Source organism: Cryptotermes secundus, unplaced genomic scaffold (assembly GCF_002891405.2).
Source record: "Cryptotermes secundus unplaced genomic scaffold, Csec_1.0 scaffold216, whole genome shotgun sequence".
Taxonomy (NCBI): Eukaryota; Metazoa; Arthropoda; class Insecta; order Blattodea; family Kalotermitidae; genus Cryptotermes; species Cryptotermes secundus.
Window position 1 is genome coordinate 483,007 of NW_019727090.1, and position 20,753 is coordinate 503,759.

The 20,753-nt window shown below is 36.5% G+C and overlaps 1 protein-coding gene across 5 annotated transcripts in view; it reads left to right on the forward strand.

The window, feature by feature from the left end:
* Positions 1-19,951, forward strand: part of LOC111864327 — a 21,914-nt gene extending 1,963 nt beyond the window's left edge. For 2 of the 5 annotated variants that reach the window (XM_023851504.2, XM_033751389.1), the window contains exons 2-9: positions 1,136-1,707; positions 3,174-3,296; positions 3,544-3,690; positions 7,772-8,098; positions 8,593-8,766; positions 12,667-12,827; positions 13,367-13,879; positions 18,155-19,951. In XM_023851504.2, the coding sequence (XP_023707272.1) occupies positions 1,186-1,707; positions 3,174-3,296; positions 3,544-3,690; positions 7,772-8,098; positions 8,593-8,766; positions 12,667-12,827; positions 13,367-13,879; positions 18,155-18,257 (2,070 nt within the window). In that variant the 5' untranslated portion in view covers positions 1,136-1,185 and the 3' untranslated portion in view covers positions 18,258-19,951. Of the gene's footprint in view, positions 1-849; positions 1,708-3,173; positions 3,297-3,543; positions 3,691-7,771; positions 8,099-8,592; positions 8,767-12,666; positions 12,828-13,366; positions 13,880-18,154 lie in introns of all 5 variants that reach the window. The other 3 variants (XM_023851502.2, XM_023851503.2, XM_033751390.1) reach the window with 3 other exon arrangements.
* Positions 19,952-20,753: the final 802 nt, after the last annotated feature.

Sequence of the window (20,753 nt, forward strand, 5' to 3'; positions counted from 1 at the left end):
GCATCCGTTCTGCGGTGGTATGACTCACGGCAAATTGCAGCCGCGGCGCGCACTTGATTGTACGCACTGTAGATAAGGCATATCTTTTCAATTTAAGAAGCTGTATAAACCGTAGCAGTGTTAATTTTGATATTCTTAAAGGCAACAACATACAAACTGGAGACATGTCAGAGCTCCAGTAGTAAATAAATAAGAAGTATGTGATACTGTAATAAACAGCACACATTCATTAACAACAAAATATGCATTTTTGAGGACTCACACTGTTCTATACATTTGAATTTTAATAAAAACAATAAAATTATTGTATTCATTCATTCATTTATTTATAGTTCCAAAAAAATCCATAGAGGCATCTGCCTCAGATATAGAACAAGTCAATAATACAATATAGCATATAAATATACATACATAATCAGATAGTCATCATCGTCAAAATTTAAATATTCAATACAACAAAACTACTGTACAGCAATACATTCCATATTGTAGCCATATTGTATTCCATTGTAGTCTTCATTCACTAAGATGATTGCAGCATTCGATAAGTACTATACCTGCTTTTGAAAAAATAATGAACTGACATTGCCAGAGAACATTACTGTGCCTGCATGACAGTGATTCAGATCATGTCAGCATCACTAGATAAAAGTCAATTAACATACATTTGGATAACAGGGTACCTATACAGAAATTTATTGTTAACTGGGAAGAATTATTTTGAATTCAGGTGATGATATGTAGGAATTCTGGGTAAAATAAAATCCATTTGTGTCAGTGGATCAGTTTGCTATTCTGTGTGTTATGTTGTATGTTTAATCGAGTATATTTTAATATGATAACTTGCAGCATGTTCAAGAAGAGAAATTTGCAAGAATTGTTAAATGTGTTAAAAGAAATAAGAAAAAGGAACAGGAGGATAAAGCATGGTTAAAACTGTTAACTAAAAGGAGAAAGAAATTCAAGTGGAATGCAGAGAATGATGAGTCTGAATCTCTAATGCCATCAGCTTTAAGTACATCAGCACAGAATGATCTTCAGAAATATTACATTACAGATTTGAGTGTGCCAGGGTCTGAACATATGCAAGATGATTGCCAAAAGTATGATGCAGTTTCAAATGAATCTGTTACAGAAGGATGCAGGGGAACAGTGTTGGACATCTCAGATTTAGGAAAAAAATGCATGCATGATATAGATGGTAATGTTTCAGTTGTACAGAAGACCAACAAAGAACATATACAAATGGCAAAGGTCTTATCAGAGCCTACATTTTTTAAGCACAGAAGTAATGTATCATCTGAAACTACTGAGGAGGAAACTTTATGTTCACCAGACAGCCAGTACTGTATGCTGAATGATATTGAAGGTATTCATGAACAAAGGCCAGTTGAGGTGAACATAAGTTACAAATCAGACCTCCTGGAATCTTCCCAGGAACATTGTGTATTTGAAAAAGAATTATATCATGTCCTGCCTCCAGTCATTCCCAAATTGAGCTTTCATGGAATGAATAAAGAAAGTATTCATTCACAAAGAATGAGAATTATATGGAAAAAGATGGATGCAGCATTTGATGGCATAGTCAACCTCTATGACAAGATTCCTGAACCGGATGGCAGTCAAGACTTGCTGAGACGATGTAAGAGGGCAGCTGAATTTTCTTCTCGCCTCTCCAGGAATTATCTCTATCAGCTTAGACAACAAGTAGGTATATTTATAGTGTTTGCAAATTATGTGGTGCCCTTGGAGAATAATACCTTCAGAGGTTTATTGGATATGATGCAAGGAAGGGCATGTTTATATGATATATGTTTGTCTCTGTTTAGCAAAATCATTATAACCATGACTCAACAAATTTTATTCACCTGCTATTTAATGAAATAAAAAAAATATCCCAAACGCCATAGCTAATTAACATTGTGATAGGAAAGTGCAAAGGTACACTACTCTCAGTATTAAGACTGTGTCTGGACATGATCCTTACAACCTGTTTCTCTAAGATGTATATTAATAGATTCCTTCCATTTCCTTGGTCTTTGAAATGGACTTTTCCAAATGGTTTTCCAAAAATTATAATGAACTCCTGGTCTCCCATACCATAGCTACATGCTGAGCCTGGCCCTGCAGATTTCACCATGCTAGCAATACCCGGTGACCTATATAAATCACCGACTTTTGTCAGTATGTAATATCCTAAATTGCTCATGCACTTCATCATCATCATCATCTTTATTAACATCCGTAACTGTTACAAAGTAACACATGGATAAGTCATATCATGTAGTACAATCATTCGGGAATCCTTTGCCCACGGCCTAAAGGGTTCCTATGTCAACAGAGACATACTCTAATTAAAACTACAATACAGAATACAAGTACACAAATTTTGGATTATTTTAAATATAAATAAGTTAATTTCAAGTTTATTTGCCTTTATGCTTAATCGACCAACTTTAAAAATACTACTTTAAAATCAAGTTACTAAAGTAACCATCACAACCATACTCATCAAGGATAAAAACACATCATCAAATCATCATTTAGGATTTTGAGCAGAGTNACCCTTCTCCAGTGTAAATATTTTCTTGAGCATTTTGTTTTGAAATTCATGTGGTTTATGTTCTTCTCTCAAAGCAAGAGACCAAATTTCACACCCATACAAAAATCTGAAAGAATTATTACTTTGTGTAACATGAAAAGTAGATTTTTATGATAGTTTTTAAACTGAATAATAACAGACTTCTTCAGAATTTATTTTTCTTCTAGTTTAGCATTGCCACAATAAACTTATGGTAAAGATAAGTTAGTTAGCGTTAAAAAATACTGAACAGTTTAAATAAAAACAAATATGTGACCTTTTTCATATCAGCAGAATTAAATGATGCAGTTGTGAGGTTATCCCTCCTTGTTTCATGTTTGGGAGATCATGGGTTCTGATCTCATTCCATGTCCTTATATTCTTAGTAATTGAAATCATCGTCAATTAAACAAAGACTGAAACATATTAATGAAAATGTATTAAGCTTTGTTTCAAGCCATTGCTAGCTTCACATGTGTGTATACAGGTAATTAGTGATACAAAATGCATCTGATTCATACCATATAACCAACATACCTTTTCCTGCTTTATGAAATGAAGATAGTTGTTTAGGGCATGTAACATTTTTCAGGTATGTGAGCTCAAGAAACAAATCAGAGAATATGTGTCACTGTCCAGAGTATGGCACACACTTCACCAATCAGTGTGTCAAAATCTTGTTGTAGCTCATCACTCAGCTCTTCAAGGCCTGCAGGTGATTAAAGCTTAAGTATAATTTTAGAATATAATTAAGAACAACTTTAAAATATGGTGATCTGAATTATGTTTAAAAAGTTACAAGTATTTTGAATTATGAAATTTTTTTTAAACCTTGACACAAGTATAACTGTGAGCAAGTTTTTGAACTTACACTTTTGACTGTTATACAGGCATATCTTCATCACATGCCNGTTTTTTAAACCTTGACACAAGTATAACTTACACTTTTGACTGTTATACAGGCATATCTTCATCACATGCCAACATCTGTGCAGTGTGCTGCTAGTGACAAATTGAAAGAACTGCTGTGTTACATTATTGAACTTTCCACGCTCTGCAACAGGGCAGGAGTTGTGACTGCAGTTTCAACTTCCAAACCAGGATCAGATGTAAGAATTCTACAAACCATAGTGCTATCATTAACTGACTTTATGCAGCAGAATGCTCCTCAAAAAGCTAAACATCACTGAACAAATAATGAAATCGTCCACTTTCATAAAACCCAAAGATTATTACTATTTTTACAAGAGCCCACTGCTGGGACCCACTGCTGAGCCAGATGAATGCAGTTTGTAACCTCGCACCGTATATTATTTGTATCCATATTGATATCATCATGGGGATGGCATCACCTGGCTTGTGTACACCTCTTAGTCAGTTGAGGTATCAGGACTATCTCATGTGGAACATTCTGGGAACTTGATTTGTTTCATTCTGGTCCATCACACTAACAATATTATAAAAGATAAAACAATTCAGCACAGTGTAGTGCAAGTGAGTCAGTAGGGAGAGTAGTTAATCAGTGAGGCAGTGCATCAGCAAGTCACTCACTGTTCAGTTTGTCAGTGAGCAAGTAAATAATCATTGGCTCTCAGTTCAGAGCAACACAGAGAAGTTGAAAGAAGAGGTGAGTGTAGTGAGTGAGCAGTGGTGTTGCTGTAAGGTAACGACTAAACAAAGAACTAATCCCAAGAGCATAAGTTGCTGCAAATGGTGGGACAGTATCTGCTTCATAAACTGGTAGTTGCTACAATATTATCCTTCCATCCACATATCCTGTCAAGTGTTTTGATTAAAATTTTGTATATGTTTCTCACCTTCCCCTTGCATATTGCATGTGCTACCAATCCCCTCCTTGATTTGGTGACCATAATCATATTTGGCGATGAGCACAAATTATTAAACTTTTCATAATGCAGTTTTCTCCGATTTCCTGTTATTTCCTCTCTCATAATTTCTCATTATTCTCAGTATTTTGTTATGAAATTCCCTTGATCTTTATTTTTTCTTGAGCTGAGAGACTACATTTCACTCCCTAATGAAATGACTTAAAATTTTAATTTAATTTTCCATTGTGTGCTTTTTTACACCTGGTCATTCTCAATAGACTGCATAATGGATTTGAGGGAGTTCAGTAACTAAGATAAGAATTAGGGTATTTATGTGTTAGTTGGGGGGCCTTCACTGCAGTGTGTCACCCTCTCTCCCATGATACACTGCAACCACTGCCTTCCCATATATCTTACTTCTCTGTTCTCCTTATGTTCAGCCTGGAGGCCAGGTCTAAAAACATGGCTCATACTTTAATCTTTGTGTTCTTAGATATGATAAGCCCAAGGCAAAAGACTGTGAACTGAATGGTAACAAGTTTTGCCCAGCTGTACTCAGCTAATTTTGTTTTGGCACTGTCACTCCCAAATATTGAACACTATTCATTATCAGAGAATTTATTGTCTGGCTTTATACTGTGGCACATTGCCAGGCAACAGCTCAGTAAACACGTTAACATGTGCATGTTGACATCACGCAACAGTAAAGGGAAGGTGTTTTCTGTGTGGTCTACACCACACAACAATAAACGGGGTGTGTTTTCTGTGCGTGGTCCATGCCAAGGGGATATAAGAGAATATGGGAATGGGACTTCATTTCCCATTTTCACCCCCCATGTGGAGGCAGGGTCGAATAACTCCACCGTGACCCTGCAACTCGTAGGAGGCGACGAAAAGGGACGTCTCAAATCTGAGATAGTAAAATATGGTCATGAGTCCCAAGGGACTCGGACCCGAGAAAGACCGTGCTGGCAACTACCAGTAGCATGTGCAAAAGACAGACCTGTCCTCTCATCAGAGAGGGTGCCCCATAAAAATAAGACTGTAACTGTCAAACAGTAATAATTAATATCTGGTCATGAGCCCCAGATGGGGCTCAACACCAAGACTTACTGACTGACCATCAGTCTCAATGTAACTTTGACTTTGACTTCATTTCACTTGAGTACTGAGATTCCAAGGGAACAGCAGGGTGGCCAGAAGAAGAATTAAAAAACTTAGTGTGTGACGTTACATGTTCTATAGTACATCGATATTGGGAATGTGTAATTTAGTGAGACTTTATAGTTCCTGTGTTATAAATCCATTGCCAGGAAACAGATAATGAAGGCTAGGGGAAAAGAGACTGAGGAGATTAGTGTGGAGTGATTATAAATTGTGTAAATCAGCAGTAGTGTTATAATTAATTGTAATTACAACTCGTGAATATCCAGTAAATCGATTTGCTAATCCAAGCCTGCATTATTAGTCACTAATACACGTGACAATATTATGATTTTGTCCCTTGTTCTGTTGATGAGACATGAACATTACTTATCTTTCTTTGTGTTTACTTCTAGACTGCCCTGCTTAGTAGAGTTTCTGAAGTTTTGGTTACAGTATTTTTTACCCAACAAATTTATATCATCAGCATAGACCAGAAGCTAAGGCAATTATATAATTGCCTTATTCTTCAATATGCATGTCAGCAACTTATGAATCTCAGTTTAATGTGCTTATTCTACTATTTATTAAAAATAACCAGGATCTGAATTCATGACTTACACAACTACTTATCTCGTTTAATGAACAGTGGTTCACTAGAAACATATCTACTAATTCACTGAATAGTCTGGATTTCTAACAATATGTTAAAGATTTTTTAAGTTAGAAAAGATGATATGCTTCTGATATGACTTTGATGCAGGAAATTATCAGATTACAGTTTGGGGACAATTGTAAAGGTAACAAAGAAGCTAAAGCAGTTCTGTCACTACTACAGTAATTTCAGATTCTGAAGGAATTATTAATTATGATTGGTGATTATTTTATTTCAAAACAGGTTTTTATATTGGTCCAAATGGATGACTTTTATATTACAGCATATTTTTTATTAATGTTGTCACACATGCTGCTTATGCATCTAGCTAAATTCTGACATGCTCACTAGTCTGATGTGAAAAATTGTTCTAAAGTGTTTGTATGAGAACATATTTTGTTTCCCCTTGCACATACACTCAACTCTCGATTATCCGGGGGCGGATAAACCGGTTTGCGGCTTAACCGGGACTACCGGGGCTTTTTTGAGGTTTATATGTTGTTTAATTTTCATTCACTTTTGTTTCACATGGTGAGTTGTACCACTATTTTCGCACTAGTGTGAACCGAGCTCTGCATTTTTTGGTTCCGTTATGCTAACAAAATGTTCTAGGGTAGAGGTGAAAGAATGCAAGGATTTGTGGAAAGTTTCAAGGACAGATACACCGATCCAGTTAGTCTCTTTGTATCGATCTTCAAGTGTGTTAGCAAAATGTCAGGGTGTGAAAGGAAGCGTGTTGTGTTAATTATTCAACAGAAACTCGTGTGAGCCGGGCTTCGAAATGTTAAGCGGTGACGAAATCAAGTTCAGTGGGGGTTCAGCCAGAAGAGCGGGAAAAAAAAGGGAGAATGAGGAAGAGGTGGATGGTGCTGCTAGTAAGAAAATATCACACGGTGCTGCTCTTAATCATTTGGAATCCTTACTAGACTATCTTGAGTGATCTTGAGAGTGAAGAGAACAGTTTATTAAGTGACAAGCTAATATTACGTAGCCTTCGTACGGATATCCGTAAAAAGGAAAATGCCGCGAAAAAGCAAACGACAGTGTGTTAAGTGTGAATATTCGTAAAAAGTGTTGGATGTTGTTGAACACTGTGATTTAAATAACTAATTCATACTTCAGTGTAATGTAAAAAGAAAAGTATTAAATAGGCCATGAGATGACATAAAAATGAGGTTGAATAAATTTAAATACAGGTAGGCCTATAGTATTATGAAGGTACAGTATTACAGTACTAATTTTAATAAAATTTGTCTTAACCGGGTTTTCGATTAATCGTGATTTCCATCCCCACCACTATCCCGGATAATTGAGAGTTGAGTGTATTGATTTCTTCATGTATTATGGGATAAATATATCTGATACCCCAAGCAGTGAGGAATCACAAATTTCATGTTGTCAGTCTGATTATGAAATACATCAGAAAAAAACTAATATTATTTATTAAATTATGTGATTAGAGTGCCAGGAAATCAATATAAAGAAGTTGGAACAATCTCATTGCATTCCTTGAATTCCTGTTTCATTGTTTATGTTGTTTAATATTTTTTTTTCTTTCCACAGCATATTGAAAAGAAATGCAAAGCACTCCTGCAGCTGATCAACAGTAAACACTCCATCAATGAATCTGATCTGCCTGCATCTCATGATGTAGCTGTCAGTGTCATGACTACAACTGGTCAGAGAGAATGGGAAAGCAGTTTACGAGAGCCAGAGCAGACAAGAGTTTCTGTGATTTCAGGAGGATGTTCAGTTAGCAAAATAATTTCCTGGAAAGAGTCTGCTACCAAGCTTGCCAGGGCAGTGTATGGTTCTCCTGCCAAAAAATGCAGCTCTGCCATATTTAGGAGGCATCATACAAGGTTTCCCATTTCGAAAGTTAATACTGAGGTTAGTGAATGGTGACATATATTTTATGGTTTCATCAGGAATTGTTTACAGTAGTTTCTTCTTCATTATGTTAAATTAAAGGTCTAAAATTAATTTTTTGAGCTTTCTTGTAACAAGACATGTTGTCCAGTTTTGTCCTGAAACTCTGGTTGCCTGATGAATTTTTGTAAAAACTAATTACCACATTTGGCTACATGGCAATCATCAAGAATGAATGGACAGGAAAAACTAATGGATATACATGAACTGCCAATTACTGAAAATAAAAGAAACATAAATGAGTTTTGAATTTCCAGAGTTGGTACTGTGGCTAATATTCTGACCTCTCACCAAGAGCATGTTGATTTAATTGTGTTAGCTCCATGTGGAATTTGTGATGGATTTTCTTTGAACTACTTTTTTTATACCATTCATGTACCATTTTATGCACCACTCACACATTCAAAATATACAAACTAACAACCACTCAATCAATTTCTGATATGAAACTCAAGGATAAGCCATCACCTTCTGTGAAATGTGAATCTGAATTGAAGATGCCATGTGAGTCTTCATCAGCCATGGACATGAGACATCCGCCCAATAAACTTCTAGAAATCTGTGAAGAAGAGTTCCAGAAGAAACTGGGATCTGTGTTAAGAAATCTTATAGATAACTTAAAAGCTGAGGTAAGAAGATAATGTAAAGGTAAAGTAAACTTTCCCCTGTGCCTGAGCACTTGACAGTAGAAGGAGGTGGTTAGATTCTTGCTAATGCAACTTTACTCCCAGAGAGAAGGCCCCTTGTATCCACTGGTTAGGAAGCTGAGTGGATCCCACATTTTCCCAAAGACATCTGTCAAAACTTCATGTTCTTACGGAACCCATTATCACAAACCCTATCATCAGTTTGGATCAGCAAAGGGGTTTCACTTTTATTTGTTTCAAACCAGTGCTCATGTCATATAAGTGTGCAGTTTTCATTCTTAGGAACCTTTCCTCCATTAATGTGCTGTGTGTTTACATGTACACAGTTTGTTCTGCTCCCTTCCTTATGAGTTCATAAAATGAAAACAGAGGCTGCTAAATTACAAAGTTCAACTTCCATGGTCTCATAAATTATAGCTAATAATCAAGAATTACAGAAAGCATCCTAGACATTTCTGCTTCTCCACCTAACCGCCTTAATTTATGCCCATTAAATAAGTTTCAGAAGCACTTTTGTGAGTATCAGTATTGTAATTAATGAATACTATTTTGTAGTGTAAACTCTGTGTTTGCCATTATATTTGTAAGCTTCGGGGGAGGTGGTGGGATGGTGTATCAAAATATCAATTGTGATTTCTGTTAATTTTGATTGTTAACAGTCTGATTTACTGTAATATAATATTGTAATTATTGGGAGATATCACTGCTATCAACTTCATACAAAATTTGTCCAATATTCTTCTCTCAAGATTAAGTCCATATATAGATGAAATTATTGGGGATCATCAGTGTGGGTTTCGACGTAACAGATCAACTGCAGATCAGATCTTTTGCATTCGTCAGATATTGGAGAAAAAATGGGAGTACGATGAGACAGTACATCAGCTTTTCATAGACTTCAAGAAAGCCTATGATTCAGTTAGGAGGGTAGTATTGTACAATATTCTAATAGAGTTTGGGATACCCATGAAACTAGTTAGGTTGATTAAAATGTGTTTAAACGAAACATATAGTAAAGTCTGTGTAGATAAACATTTGTCTGATAAATTTCCTATCCAAAATGGTCTAAAACAAGGAGATGCTTTACCGCTACTCCTTTTCAACTTTGCTTTAGAATATGCCATTAGGAAGGGCCAGGGAAACCAGGTGGGACTGAAATTAAACAGGACACATCAGCTGTTGGCCTAGCCAATGATGTGAAACTACTGGGTGATAATGTAGATACCATAAAGAAAAACACACAAACTTTAATTGACACAAATAAAGAGGTTGGTCTAGAAGTAAACACAGAGAAAACTAAGTATATGTTGCTGTCTTGTCACCATAATGCAGGGAAAAATCATGACATAAAGACAGGAAACAGATGTTTTGAAAATGTGGCACAGTTCAGATATTTGGGAACAACGATAACAGATCAAAACCTGATTCAGGAAGAAATTAAGAGCAGATTGAACTCTGATAATGCTTGCTACCATTCAGTCCAGAACCTTTTGTCTTCTCGTCTGTTGTCCAAAAACATAAAAATTAGAATATACAAAACTATAAATTTGCCTGTGGTTCTGTATGGGTGTGAAACTTGGTCTCTGACATTAAGGGAGGAACATAGACTGAGGGTGTTTGAAAACAGGGTGTTGAGGAGAATATTTGGACTGAAGAGAGATGAAGTGACAGGAAGTGGGAGAAAACTGCATAATGAGGAGCTTCATAACTTGTACTCTTCTCCAAGTATAATTAGAATGATCAAGTCAAGGAGGATGAGGTGGGCAGGGCATGTAGCACCAATGGGGGAGACAAGGAATGCATACAGGATATTGGTGGGAAAGCCAGAAGGAAAGAGACCACGGGGAAGACCAAGGTGTAGGTGGGTGGACAATATTAGAATGGATCTTAGAGAGATAGGATGGGATGGTATGGTATGGATTCGATTGATCTGGCTTAGGATAGGGACCAGTGGAGGGTTCTTGTGAACATGGTAATGAACGTTCGGGTTCCATAACATGCTGGGGAATTCTTGAGTAGCTGCAGAATTGGCGGCTCCTCCGGAAGGGCTCAGCTCCATGAGTAATGAGTAGTGACTAGACATGGGGATTGGATTTGTAACTAGATTTATTGAACTTTTATGACTTGGAACTACACACTCTGCAAATCACTATAGCACACACTAAATCTTCTTATTCTGTTATATCTTCACTGGTCATTGCTTGGAATCAGCTTCTAACAGTGGAGATTTGTCTGCCTATGATGACTGACCAACTATGAGTTCTACTCACAGCTTCAGGAAAATTGATATTGACCTTCACCAGCATAATCACTCCTGGTTCCAGCCCCAGTGGACCCTTGACCATATTTTTCTGCCTGACTGGTAAATTTCTGTTTGCTCTTGTCAGCACCATCATCTTGGTTTCAGGGCCCATGACCCATATTTTTCTGCCTCAACTCCTCTCTAGCCAATTGTTGGTCAGATAATTGCCATGGGAATGTGTTTACTGAGCCATTACATTCCTCTGGCTTTGGTATTCCGACTGTCAGGCATCAGATCACAATATTCTTTCTACTTAAGCCTCATACAATGGCATTCAAAGTCGATTTAATTAAATGTCAAGTGACAGCTGATGGCACACCCATATTTCAATTATACATCTTCCAGCAACGAATATTGGTTATTTTATAATTCCAGAAGCTCAAGGAGATTTGTCCATTGAGTAGAGGAATTTCTGCAAAAACCGCACTGTTAACTGGCTTTCATTTTCATCTCCTTGCATTAAAATAGCCTTTATCTTTTCACCCATATTCCTACAACATACTTTTTTCATAGACATAGGTGCCGTATCTCAGAAACTAGACATTATAGATGTATAAAATTTATATCAGTAGTAATACTGTTGTTTGTGAACGTATTTTTTTTGCATGAAGTCGTGAAAAAATTAAATATTTTTATATCAAAAATATTTAAAAATCAATCTTTTACAAAAAAAATGCAAACAATCTGCTTATAAGTATATTAGTAGGATAAAAAGTCAACAGATACAGAAGAAGTATTCAAAATATTTGGACTTGCTGACTATCACAGAGAAATCTCTTGGAAAGCAGCTGTTTGGAAGACTGAGGAAAGTATGTGAGGATAATGTTACAATGGAGATCAAGAAAGTAGGCTGTGATGATAGACAGTGGATGGAGTTGGTGGCGTTGAACCATCGGGCTTTACTACCAATGGTAGTTATTTGTAAATTAATGGTAATAAACTAAACTTGGTGATTTGTGAAAGCTCAAAAGGATATTTAAATGTAATTAAAAATTTACCAAATTTAAAACTTCATGCAAGACTTCTTAAATGGGCTCCCTATACATACTGGCATGAACTCTATGTAAAATTTATGAAGGAAAGTACTAAGAAAATGAGGCTTAAGTGGCCCCTAAGCCTGAACATCAAATATGAGGAGGTGAGTTGTTAGCTTCACATAGAGTTGCTTCATCACCAAGAAAGTGGCCTCAAATATTCACTGGACAGAAAGTGCTTTTTGAAAGTCACTATATGATCCTGTAATAAGTCATATTTATTTTTAGGCTTCTTTCTGAAAACATATCTCCAACTCTAGAACATGTCCTCAAGAATAACCAGTTACTGTTGAAGATGTTCCATGTACAATGAAACCTGAATATTGTCTCATCAGAGGTGCCCATCATTGAACCAAGTTTAATCCAAATCACATCCCCACAACCCAGTTCCCTAAGATCCATTTTAGTATTATCCTCTCATCTGTATCTAGCTTTCCCTAGTGGTCTTTCAAGATTCTTCAATCAAACGTTTGTCTGCAGTTTTCCTTTCCCTCATGCATGGAGTTGACTACACTGAACTAAATAGTGAAAACACTTTTTCTTCAGAGGGATCAAGAAAATGTAAAACAGTCAGATGGGCAGTCTTCAGCATTTGTGGATGACATGCAGTCACTTTCATATCAGGTCAAAAACACTGCCTCACAGCCACTGCAGCAGAGTAAAAGTGACAACAGTCTGCACACTACACATGCAAAGGATGAAAGACGGTAAGTGAAAAGACACACATTTTCATAAAGAATTTTTATTTCTAAGAAACATTACATCTTTTATGGGTCTTCAAGATAATACACATGGTTTTCATTCTTATGGACTATTTATGTACAACATTTCTTTACAAAGAGGACCTGTCCCACATCCCACACCTCAGTCTCACTCATCCCTGAGGCCAAAATCTGTCTCTCATATAGAGGCTTCAGGATCACCATGTTGAGCTTATGTTTTAAGTGCATAGTGACACTTCTTTATATTTATATATTTCTGGATTTTATGTTACATGAACAATAGGAAATATCATTAGTTCAAAATGAAATATATCTGATGCTGACCAAGAGCGAGAGAAACCCTCTGTTTACGGTCCTATTATAAACTCTGTACATGCAGACAACACAATCTCTCCTACATGTTCCCTTCATGTAAATAATATGTAAAAGGCTCTGATCATATGTTAAAATCTATGTGGGTGCTTCTTGTGCATTTATGGTCTTTCTTATTTTAGGAGATCTGAGATTGTACAATTTTATTACAGAGTCACCAAAATAGGGCCACATAATGCCCAACTGATCTACTTACCACCAGATGATACTATTTCACATGATGCATTGTTGGGTCCTTCAGCTAACAAAGAAAGCAAAATCACACTCATCCCTGGAAACTGTGATACTGGTGTCCAAAATGGAAACTCTAAGCATAAATCAAGATCCCCTATGCAGAAAACATCTTACCACACTAGCAAAGGATGTTTCAAGTTGAAGCAAAATGTGACCTTAAATTCTGTCAATATATGCCATCAGCCCAGATCAAAGGATTCACCTGAACTAGACCATTCTATGGAATCTTTTAGAAAGGCATCTACAGCTACTAAAAATATGAAAGTGTGTGTAGGAAGAAATCAACGTGGGAGTAGAGTGCAAAGTCCACTGCTGTCTTTGCCCAAGAAAGACATACTGTCTGCCATGGATTATCATCAGAAATTCCACTGCTACCTGAAGTCTAATCCCATGTATAAAGGTACTGCACCACCATGGATCACGATTGGCAGGTAATTATTGTTTTAAGGGTATATTAGTGTGGTGACTTTCACACATGCACACACACACTACCCAAGCTGGGAAGACACAAAGCATAACTTTGAATTTTTTACATGTCTTTTACTTTTAGTGAGTGGATTTGCTGTGTTATACATTACAGTTTTTGCAGTCTGTTCCTATACAGGAGCTAAGATACCTCAGTTGGTATAACAATGAACTATGGGCTAGATGGCCAGTGAACTTGGGTCCAATTCCCAGCTGAGGCAAAAGTTTTTTCTCTCCTCCACTGTCCAAACTGGCTCTGGGGCTCATCTAGTCTCATATCCAATATATGTCAGGAGCTTTTTCTTCAAGGGTAAAGTAGTTAGTGTGTGAAGCTCATCACTCACCTCCATCTAGTGCCAGGGTTAAGGATGTTTGGAGCTATAATTCCTTCTCCCATACAACTTCATTCAGTGGTGGTCATTTAGTTAAGCAGAGGACAACTTTATTTTTACCTGTCACTATACAAGTCAGTAGGGTTTCCCCTCCCCCCAATATATACTAATGAAAAGTTTCTGACAGCTTAAATTCTTTTCTGTGCATGTAGTAACGTGGCCATATGTTATCCATTATTGTTGTTGTTGTTGTTGTCGTCGTCACAGCTACTGCAAGTCACTGGAACCACAAATTTCAATTCTGCCACTACTACTCTAAAATGGCTCTCTTCTGGTAGTCTGCCACCAAGCTGACTATCAACTGTGCTACTTAATGTGATCTTAAGGTACCTCAATACTTCCTCCTCTCCTTGGAATGCGCAGGAGATGGAATAAGGTTTTTGGAGTAAAAGGCTGGTTACCTACACATTTACCTATGCTTCACATAACCATTCTCATTTTCTATCTCTCCTAATCAAGGTTGTCCCTTTTTTAGCAACATTCCATTAATATGACAAGCAAGCCCTTATGCATTTACCTTCAGCAACACTGAATATGACATATTTCCACCAACTTGGCAGTGTCTGCCTCCTTGAGGCGAGCTGATAGAAGTCCCCCTGCCTCACGGATTCACAATCGTGTCCCAGTCCCTTTTTGGCAATTCAGCTGCTTTTCTATATTGCTGGCTAGCATGGTCATTGTTCTGCATTTAGAGACTTTTCTAAGGGCTGCATAGGTCTTCTAGTTCATGGTACTTAACCTTCAAATTATACAGTTTACTACTTTGGTTCTCTTAAAAAAAATTAAAATCTGAATTCTAACATAACTTCACTACAATTTCATGCTACTCCTGCATTTTACCTGATATTCTAGTCTGCCAGATAACAGTGCCACCATGAGTATTTTTTAGTTGTCTCTTCAATTATCAAGGTGTTTAATTTTTGTATTTTGATTAGATGTAATTAGACTGTACAATGTCACATCACAGGGTGCTGGTCCTGCTATTTTACTGGTTCATGAATCAGAAGGTTGAAAACAAATGCTAGACATTAAGCCAAAGGTTGGCTAACTGTAGCCAAAAGATAACATACTGGCCTGTGGCAATATTTGCATATCTTAATTACTGGAATGTTCAGATTTAACACACCACTTCTGCCTGGGCTGTAAAATTTATGTATACACACATTACATAAGCTGTCAGACCAGACCAATGAACCAATTGATGCAGAGTATATTTTTCTCATGGTTCAAAGCTCATCTTGTGGACTGTGTGAATACTTTGTTAGTAGAACTAATAGGATGATGCTTTTTGTTTCAATCCTCCATTAATCTTTTCAACATGTCTGGCCATTCAAGAAACAAGAGAGTTTTGGTTAAACTTGTTACAGATATTTTGTGTGAGAGGAGTAAAACTGGCATGCAATAAAGTGATAACTATCACAACTGGAAAAGGCTCGGCATGAAGCACCAGTTACACATACAAAGACGCACCTGTTGCAATCAACTCCAAACAGGGGGACATGGCATAATGTTGATTAGACATGCAAAGCAACAAAAATACAGTTTGCTGATTAAAATGAACATACAAAAATGACACATTCCATGTTCAAAACGTTGCTCGTTTTATGAAGTAGTAATGGACATAATTGTGATTGGAATTATGCTGCTTCTTCCACTCATAGTTACAAACCAAACATATATCAATAATGCACAACTGAAGAGTTGTCACAGGAGTCAGACTGTACGTTGTTTTTGAACTTCTAATGTTGATGGGCATCATACAGAAACTTGTCATCAAATCATGTTTCAGCAGAAACCCTTCTAAGAAACCTATTTTCACCAAAACCACTGCAGTAGATAGGTTTGAACACATGAAGGAACACATCCTTAGCACTCAAAGGGGTATTTCGGTAAGCATGTAAGCAAATTGTGGGAGTTCAGCCGTGCTGCTTAGATACAATGCACGTGTACACACACAGACAGCACCCCATGCTCGGCAATTCTGAAAAGAGATTTCAGATGGCAGTTTCCCAGAAGATATTTGCATAGATGAATTTTTATTATTGTGCAAAGGCAGGCTATGCATACAAGAATAAACCCCTCGGTGCAGCAGATGTGCATAAAAATGTTTGAAATTTGAGTCAAGTACACATTGTGTGTGGAGATCTGCTGTGAATGTGGGTGGTGGAAACTGCTTAACAAGCTTCGTTATTAGCTATACTGAGTCTGAAAATTGCAGTCAGGCTTCCTGAGCCCTTCACAAGAGATAATCACTGTGTATGGGTTAAATATTGTAATTTTGCATATTTAGCCTTGTTGCTAAAAAGAAATGGAGTAAATGTAATACACGTAGGCTAAGTAGAAAGATTCCAGCACAGGAATTAAAACTGTACAGGCAAACTTTAACAGCATAATTGTATGGTATCAATCCTGAAATGAACTGATAAAACTGATGTCTTATGGACTGCAACCAGGCTACAGGAGGGGTAGAAGTCAAAGATATAAAAATCAGAACCAGAACTGTTCAAAAGAGAAAGGGGGGTTAAATGGTATATAAAATTGTTCAATTAAATTTTCAGTGTAGCGGTACACACCATAGTGTACAAAAAAGATGAGTCACTAGTTCAAACACTGAAGCAAAAGCTATGGAATACAGCAAATGCTGGCATGCCCTCCATAAATCCTCTGCCAGAATGGCTCTAACAGGTATTTCACTGTGCAACTTGTGTCCACCAAAAATTGAACAAAGCAAGTGTATACATGAGACCAGAAAAGACCCATTTACTGGTGTCAACACTAAAGTGGCCTTAGTCTTAAAATCTGTTCCAAAGCAGTTCACACCAAACCACACTTAATCCATTTAATTGTTCAGCTTGAGGAGGTTAATTATTCAGTACACCTTTTGTTTGTTACCTTTCTTATACAGCTATTCACTGTTGTAATCAGAAAATAACAAGTTTTGGGAAGAACCAGTTGCCTACTTTACTTTGATACATCATTGACCATGATGCATCCAACAATTCTTCTATAGTTGCATGTGTATTCTTTGCCCTGCTATTGGTTTCACTGAGTCATTACCAAGAAACATTAAACATACAGCCACAGACTAATGGGAGGGATTTATGAAGTATGCTGCTGAGATGGGCTCAGGTGCCATGATATACATACAGTACTAAGTTTCATAGATTGGTTCTAGCATTTGAAGGCTGGTAGGGAATACACAGACAGCCTGGTGATCTCATAAGCCTACTTTTTATTTTCTGAAAATAAGTAAAGTAGGCTAAAAACCAGAACTTCCACGCAGATATTTTGATATGCCTATTATGGGTATATTCTAATTTACCACACCTGAGACTGGGTATGGAAAATAAAATTTGGGCCCACTGCTGATTTAATTCAGTGCATTTAAAAATCTTTATAATGCCACAGTTTAAGACTGCATGTAATGGATAGCATTGTAACTACAGAATTGTTATTACAGGCTTTGACATGTGATCATATATAAAAATACCCTGTTCTATCTAGTCTTATATTTAAAGTATGCTCAGTTTAAATGTCTATTATATTATTGGCTCTTCTGAGGTCTTCCTTTCTTTCCTGCCTCACCAGATGAAGGCCATGATCACCTTCAGAATCCTTTCTTACTCACAATCTCACTGAATGCTTTTACACCTGCAGTTAGAATGGCATAATTAAATAACCTAAGGATAAAATAAGGAAAACCCTAAACAGTATTTTCTTTTCCTGACCTTCCCCATGCACAGTACATTACCACCATAATCACTGTATTCCAAATCAAAGAACCACCACCAACCCACCCATCCTATTGCAATAACTTTATTAGTGTCTAATATATTACGTATCTTCCAGATTGTCAGACCATATTGTTGAACAAGTCTTGCAAGAAGTAGTGGGTGAAATGAAACTGGAATCCTTGGTAAAAAATATTTATACTCTAGAACTTCAAGAGTGAGTTTATCTTGGCAACTCTTTAATTCAAGATGAAGTAAATGGACTGAGTTATTATTATTATTCACTCTCCTGGAAACCTTCCAACACATTGCCACCCCAATTCCAGTAATTTTGATTTATTGGAGTCTAATATGCTACACATCTTCCAGATTATAACATCTCACTCAACAAGTCTAGCAAAAATCAAAAAGTTAAATGAAATTGTTTTTGGTATATATATTTTAAAACTTCAAGAGTGAAAGGTTTTTCTTTTCCAGACTTAATTAACGGTGAAAATACTTGTAAATGAAGACTGATTCACTGCCATTCTTCTTCAATACATCCATCCAAACTGAATCTGAATTATTTCCTTTTTTAAATGCTCTATAATTCAGCATTGTACCATGTTCATTCTTGTTGCTTTAAGTAAATAAAATTATATTTGTCTCGAGATGCATCAACATTTAGAGTTACAACTAACATCATCAGACACCTCAGTTCTGCTTGTTTTTAATGTTGAGACTGCTCTGTGTGTAGAATTTTTGTAAGGTAATATATGTGAAATGAATAACCTTTCAGAAACACAAAAGAATTATACATTGTTATGGTTGGTAAATTGTACATGATTCACACTTTTATTAATGAAAATGAAACAGTACACGATATGAAATACTAATCACAGTTTAATCAAGCCTCAGAGAAAGCCATAGTATGTATTTGGTCTTCATACAGAAATGGACACTTAAACAGTCAATTTCTAACTACATAAAAACAAAGTGGCAGGCATATGTCAAGTGTAATCATTTCTGAACACTTAACAGAATAGCTTGCATTTATTACTGTTAAAACATCAAGACCGTAAAACATGACCAAAAATTTATGGTTCTAACATACTAATTTATTTGTAGTCAAATGATGAACTGCTTAAGATGAAATGTTACAGACTTTGATACTCAATAAAGTACAGTTGATAAGGTTGTGGTCATCTGCCAATTCTAAATGGTCCTAATGATGGTACATAAAACTCAGGATTACTTTTTGGACTCTGCCCATTGTCTGGTATCCTACAGAACACAGCATTATGGAAATTAGATCTGTCTGTCCTTAGGTGAAAGGATGAGACACCTACTCTGCTGGTTCTGTTCAAAAGAGCTATTCTCAATCACAGTGACAAGCTACTTCTTTTCAACTGAATCAACAAAGTAACTAGCTACCTCCCACCCTTTCATCTGAAGACACAAACATATCCAGTTTCAGAAATGTCATGTCCTTTAGAATATCAGAAAATGGACAAGATCCAAAAACTGATTAATCCTGAGCGTGGTCATCTGAGTTACGATGCTGTCTTGTCTTGTAGGCAATTACAACTATTTTTGAGGAACATGCTATCCCCATCTTCATTCTGCCCTGAAATTGGAAACACCAGGATACTCTGAAACACTGGTAAATAACTACAGAACTACATGGCATCATAATCCAGAGGACCACAATCTAAATTTTCACTCGAATTTCATACAAGTCATACCACAGTTTGGTACAGACAAAATTATGCCTGATCCTTACATGTACAGTGAAATCCCCAGTCAGCTCTATGAACCAATATCAAGGAGGGCTTACACTGTAAGTTCTACTGGGCTCACATTCAAAGCAACTTCATCACCTGTTCTCCAGATGCTTAAAAACATGAACATAACCTAAAACCCTGTTCTAATAAAAGAAAGCAACACCAACCAAATTTTGAAGATTTGGTTATTCCCTGGGAGGACTGGCTCTTTGTTTTGTGTAATTTCTTTATTGTTGAATTCTTGCTGATTAGTAATTTGGGTATTATGAAATCTTATTTTTTGTAATGATTAAACTTAGTATATATATTTTCAACAATTTATTTTGTGGAATTAGGCAAAAATTTATATAATTATTGTATTTTTGGATATTATCCATCAACCTGTTTTTATTTAAAACAGTTTCAGATATAGTGTTCTATCTCCATGTTCAGGTAAAAGCCTATTTAGTTGGGCCCAATTGATAGAGCTAGTCCCCATCTCTGGACCTCAAAATATTTATACCCACCTGTTCAACAAAAACATACTTTAAGTTTCTGAGGTATAACTTACCAAGTTATAAGTATATTAAAAGGCCATGGTAGTATTTTGACTGTGTGAAGGTAACATATCATTAGTTCATTGCAGGTTGGAATGGATAGGCATTTTGTTCTTTTGTGTGTTAAATACCTAGCATACCCAAAGAATTTAATACATTTTTCTGTTTGTCAGTGAGGTTGGAATTTAATTAATTTACTATGCTACAAGCTGGAAGGTCACAGGCTCAATTCCCAATGAGGTCACTGGATTCTTTTAAATTGATCTAAACTTTCCAGCCGCACTGTGGCCCTGGGGTTGACTCAGCCTCTAGCAGAAATGAGTCCCAGGAATCTTCCTGGGGAATAAAGGGTGGTTGGCATGTAAGGCTGACAACCTTACCATGTGAGCCTATTGTCTAGAAAATGTGGGAGCCTAGA